Raw genomic sequence first — 11,891 nt, 5'->3', positions numbered from 1 at the left:
CATCTTTCATTTTGGGGAACACCAGATAAGCATTGCTCAATGTGTTGTCCGCATCCTTTCCAAGTCCTTTGAAAAGAATAATTCATTTCTTATAAAAGCAATAATCGAAACAATATCAACCATTTTCGACTAAAAAGATATTAAGAATTTTGTTATAAGTTAAACATATAAACCATTTCGTGCATCTAACTTTTTGACACATGAAAATTTTAATTTTTTCAATTGAATGATCAATTCCCAATCTTTTTGGATAAAATAATTATTGTTAACAAAAAAATACTAAATATTCATGACATGAACAAGAAAATTGTAACAAATACAATTGTCATTATAAGTCTTCCTCAAAAAGGCAGTGCTTATTAACATAAAAATCACCGCCTTCATCTGACCAAGAATCCACATTTCCTTTTTCCTTCAAGCTCATTCCTCTGAGCCTTTCAACGCAAATGTATCCAAACAGGTTTGCCTTCTTCTGATGTCCAATTCCAATCTGGCAATTCTTCTGGCTCTCCTTAAAGTGCCTTTGCCAGTCGACGTGAGTGATGTCTGAGAAGAGCTTATCCATCTGAGCAGTCGAATGCGACTCTTCACCGCCTGTGTTGTCTTTCGTGCGCCGCACCTGCTTGATGGAGACGCGGGTGGGTAGCAGGGCGAGGAACGAGTGGAAAGAGGGGAGAAAAGAGAAGCAGTGCGGGAGTGCTGGGCGCTGGTTGGAGGAGAACGCAGCAAAGGGGAAGGAATTGTGGTTGACTCGATGTGTTTCTGTGCAACAAATGATGTTTTGTGCTTTTTCTGTTGTTTCATTGCATTTCAATAGTAAATTGCTTTGTTTGCCTTGTGATGTTGCTTCAAAAGAAGGATTGTGGGGTTCTTTTGTTTTTTTGTGTGCTCTTTTCGCTTCATCAACATTCGCTTCATTCTGCTTCAGAATGTCCCTTCTGGTCAGCCCAAACAGCGACAGCAGCCCATCCACATCGATCCACATGGCTCCTGTTGCCACAAAGCGGAGCTTCCATTTCTCTTCCTCACTCAACATGTGCTCGCCAAGAAGGCACAGCATCGCTGAATCAGCTGCTGAATGAGCGCTGTCGGGAAGCTCCGACTGAGATGTGTTTGAAGATGTCTTGTCTTTATCGCATTCTGTTGATGCTTTTCTTTCGCTTTGATTAATTTTGGAGTTGCTTATCTCACTTTCTATCTCATTCAATTTCTTTCCCTTTCCTCTTTCTCCATTCTCTTCTTCAGCCTCAGTCTCCGTTTCCTCCCCTCCCGCTGTCTCCACCCTCCTCAAAAAGCACCCTTTGTCGTCCACTCCTCTCTCCATCACCTCAAAGTCCACCACTCTTCCTCCCTTCCGATGCCTCCCCAGCAGCGTTGTGTCGCACCACACGCCGATCCCATCCACATTCCACACAAACAGCGTCTTCACCCCTGGCTGCTCAGACAGAATGTGTGTGAGGGTGCCATTGGCAATGAGAGAGGGAAGCTCGTAGGCGTGTCCCAGGGGCTGCATGCACTGGTCAGGGGTGTTGGAGCGGTAGTCGGCGCAAAGCGGATGGGTGTTGATCCAGTCGAGTGATGAGACTAGCTGGCGAGAATAGAAAAGGTGGAAGGTTGACTGGAAGTTGAACGAAGAAGGATATGACGACTACAAATATTACAGCATTGTTGAAGGATTGCATATGAAATCAAAACAAAAAGATAATAAAATAATTTATTAAAACTTAAATTATATTTATATGACTAAAAAACAAACTCCAAAACCAATTTCAAAACAAAGAAATAATTCAGACAAAGCAGAATGACACGCCATCCACCCTCTGCGCATTCCTTCCGCTTCTAAATCGCTTTAAGCAATTCGACAAAAGCCCACAGGACCACCCAAGTGCTTTCCCATCCATTCACTTTCGAACATTCATTTTTTTTTTTAATATTCTCTACTACTACTACTACTTCTTCTTCTTCTCTCCATTTTGTCCTGTCCCTTCCTTTTCGCCTTCTTGCTTCCTCCTCCAAATGAACAAAGAAAGTAAAAGTTTTTTTTTTTTTTTTGCTTCGTTTGTTCCATTCTTCAAAATCTGAAAATTAAAAGAATAAAAAAAGAAGACAATCTCAATTATTTAAAAAAAAACAATGGCGTTTGCGGACTTTGGGTGCTTGTGGCTTGAATGACCACACTTTGTGCTTTTGGGCATTCGCCAAGCTCGCTTCACAGAAGAAAAAGGGGAAGAAGAAATAGACAACAACGATCGGCGGATTGAAGCAGACGAAAAGGGGATGCCGAGGAAGGAAGGGATGCTCATCTTTCTGTGCTTGAAGGAAATCGCTCTTCGGCCTGCGTGATTGGAAGGCACCAAATTCCAACGAGATTGCGGATGAGGAAGATAAACCCTGATGAAAACGAAGAGAATGAGTTGGCTGTGCTTCAACAGCGAAGAGGAGGAAGATGGATGGAAAGGTTGGCATTCATTCATCGATGCTCACGATGCAGATGACAATGCTTCTGAAATGCATTCTCTGATGCACAATGCACAAAATTCAATGGACCATGTACAAACATAGAAACTGAGCGAAACAACAGCTTTGTTGAAAAACAAACGATGAAAACAAAAACCATCAAATTCTCTCTCATCGGCTGTGGCATCGAAGTAAGCAAACTTCGAATGATAATCACATTGCTCACTCAAAATGGCTGTCCCTTCGAAGAATGAAATTCAAGAGCTGTTGGCCTGAATGTTGTTCAACTGCCAACTAATATTCATCAATTTGATGTCTCGTAGTTGGCGTTTCTCCACTCTTTTGAAGCAAAAGCGGAATCAGAAATAGAATTTCGTCGCTTTCCATGTCTGCCTGGCGCAGTCCGAGAAACAGGAAAACCTTATAAATAAAACCGATATTTTTGGTTTCTCCTTTTTTTTCGTTGAGCTGTTGTATTTTTTTGTGATAAATATCCTTCCCTCGATATTGCCAACCACTTTCCTTGTTAAAAAATACCACAAACCACCCATCAGGCCTTATATTCCAAAATGCTATACAATTTTGTGCAGATTTTGTCCTTCACAGAATTCCATCCATAAATCTTCATTCAATAAAACTTCAGTTGAATTTGTTTTCATCTCTTGTTCCAAATAAAAATCATATATCTTGCGTAACTTCATTTATTTCCCAATGACTATATAATAATCAGCTCCGTTCTCATCGTATTGCTCTCCAAAGCGGAGATTTGCCATTTCAACAATAAGACGGATTCCTGCACTTTGGAAATGATACAGATGGAAACATCTTCACAATCAATAGAACAATACAAAATACATACGTTATGTCTTTTTGTGTAATTGATGAAATTGGTGTATTTCTTCTATCTTCCAATCTCCAAAAATCATCAGATAGAATTTCAGAATTATTGCATCTCTACCATTGTCAACTTTCATCACATGAAATATAATTTCTAGTTCTACAGGTAATGTTCACTTACTGACTTCTCATTCTGTGTATGAATATTCCAGTTTAAAGTAAATGATTCGATCATTGAAACCATAACAACAAACAGAAAAGATAAAGAATTCTTTTTCTTTGAAATTACAAGTCGAAAATGTCAACGCTTGATGGAACGGTTTGAATGCATATTTTTCTATGATCTTTATGAGTTTTTTATTATCGTCATTTTCTTCTTCCCAACATGCTCCAATTCAATGTGAAAGGCAAGATTGCAGTTGTTTTCTGAATGCAATATTTTCGTAAAAATGCAAATGACGGACAACACAAAAAAGTTCACTTTTTTATGTTCGTTGTTGCATTAGAACACTTGATGAGTGAATTTCTTTCTTTCTGTATCTATTATTTGAAGAATTGTTTTCTGAACTGGAAAATTGCGATGAAGAAGAGCAAATACAGAAGATTGAAGGAATGATTGGATTAATGAAAGATATAAGCAAAAAAGAACTCAAATATGACGAATGATTTTAAGATGAAGAAGAAATCCATTTTCAGCAAGATGAAGAAAAGAGGAAATACGAAAATCGACAGTGTTCATGATATCGCAAAACACAAAACGTTTGTTCTTGCTTTAAAAATAATTAAGTTGAACGATATTATTTATTGAAGTGAGGAAATTAAAGAGGAAAACGAGGAAAGGAAGAAACGGAAAAACGGATTTCTAAATGTTTCCTTTTTTGTTGGAAAGAGGTTAAGGAGCAAGTTGAATGTTTGAAGGATACAGTAATTACTGCTTGCAAGAAGAATATGATACCAAAGAAATCTAAAACAGAAAAAGATAGATTTCAACGAGAATCTTTGTATTTGTTATCGTTAAACTTCATTATTCTGAATATCAAAAAATCTCATCAATAACTTCTTCTTTTTCTTCTTCATATCCTTCGAACTTCAATGATCTATTCCTGCCTTCTAGTCCTCACTTATCACTGAAGGGAATTCTACGCAGAAACACTCGAAAATGAATTCTTTCCCCTTCTATGAAATACTGCCACTCATGTGCCGTAGAAAGAAAAGGTTTATTTTCATTGTCTCCTCATTCTTCTTCATCAACTTCTTCTTCTTCCAAATCAAATACTATCTTCCTCATCTTTTTCATCAATCTGATATGGAGCAGGACTCCGGTCTGCATCTTCACTCCAGAGGTGTAGAAGCGAAGAGAAGTGGGTGGGAGGTGATGAACAGTTATTAACATCTTCATCTGCACATGCAATTTACCCTTCGGATGCGTCGGAGGTGGCGGCTTCAAACACGTCTGAAACAGCGATGGACAACAACGAGAGGCGGCTACGTATTGTGGTGCCTGAGGCGGCTGAAACGTATGAAAATCACAGATAGTCGTTTCTGATGGAGCTACAGATGCTGCAGGGATGTGATGTGGCGCGGCGGGCTGTGTTGTATGGGGGTGTCGTATGTGCCTATTATGTGGTGCTTTCGGTGATGCTTTCTGTTCAGCTGGTAGCTCCACTTCCGTTGTTGCAGTTTCGATGGGAACGAAGTCGGGGTGCAAGAGGATCTTTTCGGAGGCAGATGTGAATAGCATTCCCGTTCACCAACGATCTGTTTGACCCTTCACTACAGATATGGTGATCTCTGCAGTCGATGCGTGTGATGGTGAAACAGGACGACTAAGCGATCTGGTGAGGGGTTGCAGCGTGTGAAGTGGAAGAGATAGAGGAGAAGGCGCTTAAGAATAAAAGACTGAAAGTGGAAGATGTGGTTATGTTGAAAGCGGGATGAATGCTCTGGCAACGCTTAAGTTGTGAGAAGAGGAGGAGAAGTGGGGAGGAAGAAGAGAAAGAAGAGAAAGTCAATGGAGTAATGAAGTTAATTTTTAAGGAATATAAAGGACAAAAGCAAAAAGAGGAAATAAAACATGAGGTTTAGGAGAAATGGACACGGAAGCCGATAGCTTTAGCTTCACATAAAAAAGGTATATTTTCACAAACATAATCGAAGCGGAAGGAATAGGAAGAGAGAGTGAGGAAGAAAATGAAGAAAATGAAGAGATGAAATTTCTCATGAATTTTCATTTGAAAAAAAAGGAGATAAGATGATTGCGTATCAACAACTCCAACATAAAGACTGTGGAACAACAATACAGGATAATGCTGGGTGCAACGGTTGGTTTCCATTGCTGAAATGGAGATTGGATGATGCTGCTTCCATTGAAAAAGAAATCATTCCCTCTTCCATTTGTGGCGGAGTTACCATTAAAGAAGCAGAAAGTGATGAATTTATTTCCTCTCATCCAGGAATAAGTTGCTGTGCAACACAGCGCAGCGCCACCATAGGAAGTTGATGAACTTGTCAATTTGTTGTTTATGAATTGGCAATCATTAACCAAAAATTGATTTGGTTTATTTTGTGGAGGATAAGAAAATGTAAAAGAACCAGCAGAATCACCACCAGAATTTGCGATACACCAACATTCGGAAAACGGGAATTGACAAGTTGAGGTCATGTTATTGATCCCAAAATACCAACCAGTTCCACACCAATTTGTTATTGAACAACTTTCCGCTCTGTTTTCTGAGAGTGAATAAACGGAAGATGATTGCCTTCCATCAATTCAAATTGCTCCTCCATGAAATGAAGAACAGTTTGTGAAATCAGATTTTGTGATATTGGTATTTTTAACAGATATAAACAATGTGATGCTCCACCATAACCATTATCTGTGGCTGAACAATTTTCTGCTTTGTGATCAGAAAATGAATAAACGGAAGATGATTTTTGACCATCTGTACAAATTGCTCCTCCGTGAAATGAAGAACAGTTTGTGAAATTTCGATTTTGTGGCTTCAATTTTTAACAAATTTCCGCAGAACAATGCTCCTCCTTCCCAGCCACCTGTGCAATAACAATTGTTGAATGAACAAGAAGTGATTGAAAGATTTGCATTTTCACAAACAACATAAAGTGCACCTCCACGATTTGACCTACCAGTTGTATCATTCCATTCGCACCATGCAAAGAGATAGCTATTTAGGTTGAATGAGGACATTCTTTTTAATTCCTTTCTTTGAGTTTCGGATCCGTTGTATTTTCCAAGATTATTTGGTGAAGAACGTGTTTGATGGAGGAAAGAAGCATTGAAGGCAGAAAGAGAAGTGGATAGGCTGCTGAGAGAGGTGAGAATGTCGCTATCGATGGGGTTGCAAGTGTGGAGGATGAGAAAGAAAACAATGCAAAAAGAATGGAGATACGAAGAAGAAAAAGAAGAAAATAAAGGCTTGTTCATGAGCTGCTTCGTTGCATTAAGTGCATTTTTGCAGGAATTATTGTTTGAGACAACGAAATTGCAAGGAGCATTTCACTTTTTCTTTCAACATTTTTATCCAAATAAAGATCGTTTCATCTGTGTTCTTTTTCAAAATAAACATAAAAACATAAGCGAAACAAACCTTCAACTCACTTCATTTTTTTATGGTGTCTTTCAAGCTCATTTTGTTGTTATTTAGTCACATTTCCAATAAAAAACAAAAAGATCAAAATTGTTGAAAAAATTGAATTCAATTTTTTTTAAGAAATAACACCAAATGAACCATTAAGTTATTTTGCAAAATGTCATATAATTTTTCATAACTTCTTCAAGACGGATTTCAGCGTTAATTTGCATATGCAGTTTTTAATTAAAATGAACCAATTTCATTTGAATTAAATGGGTTTATTTTAATTGAAGAAGTCTATTCAAATTTCATCTAATATTTCGCTGATTTGTATTTTTTTTTCCTAAAGGCAAACTTTGTTTCGATAATCTTTCTCTTTATCACTTTTAAGTTGAACATCAAAAAGTTGATTTATTGTCAATTTATCAAAATGAAAATTAATGTTTATCCTTTTTTTCATCTTGGATTTTGAATCAATACAACATCATAATAATAATAATAATTACTATATTCTTTCTTCTTGTTTGACATCATATGAAGTTTTATATTCGACAAAACTTCTTTTAAAAAAAAAACAAAAATCTCAAAAAAATCGAAAATAAATTAAGTTTCAACATAAAATGCAATCAAAAACTATAGGGAAATAGAAAAAACATAAGAAAATATCATCTGTTAAATAAAAATTTTATGGAACTTGAAAAGTTTTCTGTTTAGAGTCTCATTTCGTGTTGCGATAAATAATTAAAATAATAATAAGCTTCAAAATGCTCAAGGCAAGATTTCCAATCTCTATGCCAAAATCAGTTGTGCTTTTATCTTTGACTTTATTTACAACATTTTCTACATTATCGACAACATCCTTTATACCATTTAATATATTTTCAACATCTCCCTGAGCCATTTCAACTTCCTCTCCATCAACCAAGTTAACTATATCACCGTTGAAGCTCTGCTGAAACTCAAATGCATCTTCTTGATCTCTGAACTCTTCGTAATCTGGTGCAGAAATGAACAAAGATGTGGCTGTTGAACGTGCAATGTTTGATCTGTCGATATCCAAATTGTTTGCCAATGGAAGTTTCAAGTGAGACATAGCCTCTGGCATTTTCACAAACACTGCCCCAGATTTTCCATTTGGTGCTGTGCACGATTTGAATGTACATTTACTGCTTCTTCCGATGTCTGCTGTTGATTCCTCAGATACAAGAGATATTTGCAAACCTCCAACAGTTCTTCCCTCTGAATTCACTTCCATCATGTTCATTCCCTCAATGACAACTTTTGTTGAGTTGTGAATCCGATCTTTGATTTTTATCGCGGCTCCATTAAGCACATTCACCTTGTTGATTGCCACTCCAAACAATGAGACTTCTCTTGCTCCAATGAAGCTGAATGGTGAATACGAGAATGTCACTGTTTCAGTGTCATCTTGACATGAAACTGCATTCAGTGTTGCTGTCCCAGTTGTGACCCTCACAAGATTGTTCGCAACCAGATTGTCTCCGTTGACATTAGCAACAGCTCCATTTTGTTGGTTGATATTAACCCTGACAAAACTGCAATCGCTGATTGCCAATGAAATAGAATCAGATCCTGCACTAATGACTGTGTATTTGTTTGATCTTGATATTGGAAAGTTGAATGCCAAAGACTTGAATTCAACATGTTTTGCACAATTGAATAAAACTGATGATGCTGAAACAGTGCAGTCAATTGTTGCTTCAGTGTTTCTGTATCCGTTGCTCTCTATTCCTTCAATGGTTATTCCGTGACTCTTGTTGAATGTGATTGGCTCGGCTGTCAGCGCAGCAGCATCATCCACTACCATCAAATGGCACTCTTCATTGTCTCCAAGCAGATCATAAGCACTTTTCAAAGAACTCTTTTCATGATCGATTGATTCTCCACTGCTGCTTTCACTCCCACTTTGCTTCACAAAAGCTTCTGTCAAGCCAGTTGAATCAACATCTTGAGAGTGAGTCATCATCGCAACTTGGATTAAAACGAATTTCAGAAACATTCCTTTTGATGTTCAATTGTCTGTGTTTCCACTGATCGACACAAGCATAAATCGATCACATGTCAGTCACAAAGTATGGTGAATGAAATTTAAGAGATCGCATGGAATGAGATTGAAACAATATTTTGGAATGTGCAAGCAACACAAGTGTGAAAAATCTATCTGAAAAATTAAACGCACAAATTCATTAAATATGAAATGAAATATCTTTGTTCGCGCCCATTACAAATTGTGAAAAATCAGTATGTGGCTGATAATAGATACATTTGAAAGAATGATCATGAAATGTTGGAGGTATTGGAAAATCGGAACATAGTGAACAGTTAAATTCATGAAAGCTTCAAGCCAAACAACTGGTGAAGAACGCTAAGATTTTAAACAATATTTGCAAATGATTGTGCTTTTCTTAATCTAAACGATAAATCAAATAATAATTAAGTTGTTAATTTTCTCAAATATCAGTAATAATATGATCAATCCATTTAAGCAAATTGAATTTTGAACAAAAAGTTTCAATTCATTGAGATGATTGTTTTGAGTTCATTATTTTTCATTATTAGCCTTTTGTAAATCGAATTGAATAGCCGAATAAAAATAACAAATGAAAAAAAAAGTGGAAAAAAAAACATTAGACCTATTTTAAATATATTTTTTCAATTAGAAAAAGTGGAACAAAATTGAAATAAGTTTGATAAAAATACGATAAAACAAATACTTTTTCAAAATGACTCAATCAATTTCAAAACTTCAAATACTGGTTTGTCGATCATAAAGTTGATTGAACAAAAAATGGTGTAAGATCAATTGAAATTTTGCAAATAAATATTTGTCATGGAACGATTTAATTTTTTGGAGGTTCTTGAGCGTGCAGAAAAAAGAATAACGCTTCCAACGCACACGCCAATAACTCCGGAAGAGAAAAAAAATTCCTTAATAGAAAAAGCTTGTCAAAAAAGCGAAGATCCCATTCACGGATTTTTCCGCTTGACAGGTTTCACAAGAACAGAATTCGATATGTTGCTTCTTCTTCTTGATTACGAGTTACCTCAACATCGTGGAAAGCAAAAGGCAATTCAAAATATTGACGAACAACTTTTTATTTTACTCAATTTCCTTCATTTGGGCTCAACATCAATGACAGAACTTGTGACTTATCCATTTTACAAATCACATAGCTCAGTTACGCAGTTATTACACAGCATCGTTGGAAACATAAAAGATACACTTGTTAATTCACTTTTGATTTTTCGTAAAGATAGAATCAAAGAATTGCAAGAGGTTGGTCTAATTATGGATTGCACAATTGTGCCTATTAACAGGCCAAGTGGAAAATTGGCAGATGGAATAAAATTTTTTAGTGGAAAACATCATTCTTACTGTGTTAAAGTTGAAATTGGGGTCAACCCAAAGAACGGATTAGCCAGCACAATCAGTGATTTTTACCCAGGAAGCGTTCATGACTATGAAATATTCAAAAATCACTATCCAACCTTCTCTCAACATCTCAAAGGTTCCAAAATCATGGCAGACTCGGCCTATATGGGAGCAAAAGCAGAATTGGGAGCTATTATTACAAAGCCCCAAGGAACGCCATATCTATCGAAGCACAGGGTTATTGTGGAAAGATTTTTTGGACGATTAAAGACTTTATTTACTGTGTTCAGAAGAAATTGGCCTATGGATATTAAAACAGTTGAAGATTTTTTTATTGTTTCAGTTTGTTTAACCAATTTTCACATTTTACATAATCCTTTAACGAAATCAGATTGCGATGCAAACGAGTTGATTATTTACGAACTTCACACTCAATTTTGTCAAAAAAAGGAAGCGAAAAAGAAAGCGAACGAGCAGTATATAGAAAGACAAAGAAAAAAACTAAATCTTGCAAATGAGAATTCAACTTTTGAATATTCAAAGCCAATCCAAAGAATTGGTTTGTTTTTGTTTTTACACCCATATTGTTCTTTTGAGCATGAAAAGAACATTTTTTCACTTTCATATTTCCATTATTTATCATTTATAGAAGAATCAACAGAATCAGATGACCCATACTGCGAACGATTTTCCAAACATCCAGATCAAGAGAAAAAACAAAAACATTCAATATTGGAATTAGAAGAAAGAGAAGAAATAGAAATAGATGATGATTCAACTTCTGAAGAAAAAGAAAGAGAAAGAGAAAAAGAAAAAGAAAAAGAAAAAAGAAAAACTGTCAATTTCAATAATACTGAAAGAAATGAAGATAAATTGAAAGAAATAGAAAGAATAAACGATGATGATACAAGAAGTTGCCCTTTTTCTTGGTTTCTTCCAGATCAATGGGAATCAACTCGTTTGCGGAAGTCGACTTCATCTAATCAGTTTTTATTGAATTCCCCTTTGCCCCTAATAAATACACAATATTCTTCTCAGGCTTCACTGAATGAAACGGCAATTTCTCCTCAACTACAGTCAAATACTCCAATTTCGTCTTTGCAATTGATTTCAACTCATCATTTATTTTCTCAACAATCAGATTCTTCTGCATCTTCAGCTTCAAACTTATCTCGGGCACGATCATCTTCTTTCTCATCCAATGAAAATCATAGTCAAACAAAATAACAATCACTGTATTCAAATAACCACATAAAGGCTGTTATCCTCTTTATCATTTATTTAAATAAACATTCACCAAATTTCTCTCTCATTTCTTTTTTTTTTTTTTTTGAAAAAAGGAAAAAGAATTTTTTTTGAATTATAAGATTTTTTCTTTTGTTTTATTTTTCTGAAAAAAATTTTTTAACTAAAACTTCATTTTCATTCTTTGTTATTTAATAGCCAATAAAAATTGAAGTTGAAATGAAAATATTGCAAAATGTGAAAAAAATTAAGAAAATACAATTTGAATCTCGTTAAAAGCTAAAATGGAATATCCAAAACATGTTACAATATGCAAAGCTTGTGTATGAGAAAGAGAATACATCAATAATAAAAAAAGTCACATTTAA

At 35.8% G+C, this 11,891-nt stretch overlaps 3 protein-coding genes across 3 annotated transcripts; all 3 read right to left on the bottom strand.

Annotated features, from left to right (window-relative positions):
• Positions 1 to 328: 328 nt before the first annotated feature.
• On the bottom strand, positions 329 to 1,828 carry MONOS_13766 (uncharacterized protein; the record flags this gene model as incomplete). The annotated part of the gene is made up of 2 exons (XM_067866500.1): positions 329 to 1,648; positions 1,757 to 1,828. The coding sequence occupies 2 exons, from the start codon at positions 1,826 to 1,828 to the stop codon at positions 329 to 331; spliced, it is 1,392 nt and encodes a 463-aa protein (XP_067723997.1).
• Positions 1,829 to 4,528: 2,700 nt separating this feature from the next.
• MONOS_13767 (uncharacterized protein) lies at positions 4,529 to 5,035 on the bottom strand (the record flags this gene model as incomplete). Its single annotated transcript, XM_067866501.1, has 1 exon — positions 4,529 to 5,035. The coding sequence occupies one exon, from the start codon at positions 5,033 to 5,035 to the stop codon at positions 4,529 to 4,531; it is 507 nt and encodes a 168-aa protein (XP_067723996.1).
• Positions 5,036 to 7,602: 2,567 nt separating this feature from the next.
• On the bottom strand, positions 7,603 to 8,871 carry MONOS_13768 (uncharacterized protein; the record flags this gene model as incomplete). Its single annotated transcript, XM_067866502.1, has 1 exon — positions 7,603 to 8,871. One exon carries the CDS (start codon positions 8,869 to 8,871, stop codon positions 7,603 to 7,605), a length of 1,269 nt encoding a protein of 422 aa, XP_067723995.1.
• Positions 8,872 to 11,891: the final 3,020 nt, after the last annotated feature.

The sequence above is a fragment of the Monocercomonoides exilis genome (genome assembly GCF_001643675.1).
Source record: "Monocercomonoides exilis strain PA203 chromosome Unknown scaffold35-1074681, whole genome shotgun sequence".
NCBI classification, from domain to species: domain Eukaryota; phylum Preaxostyla; order Oxymonadida; family Polymastigidae; genus Monocercomonoides; species Monocercomonoides exilis.
This window is presented reverse-complemented; position numbering and strand designations above follow the sequence as displayed.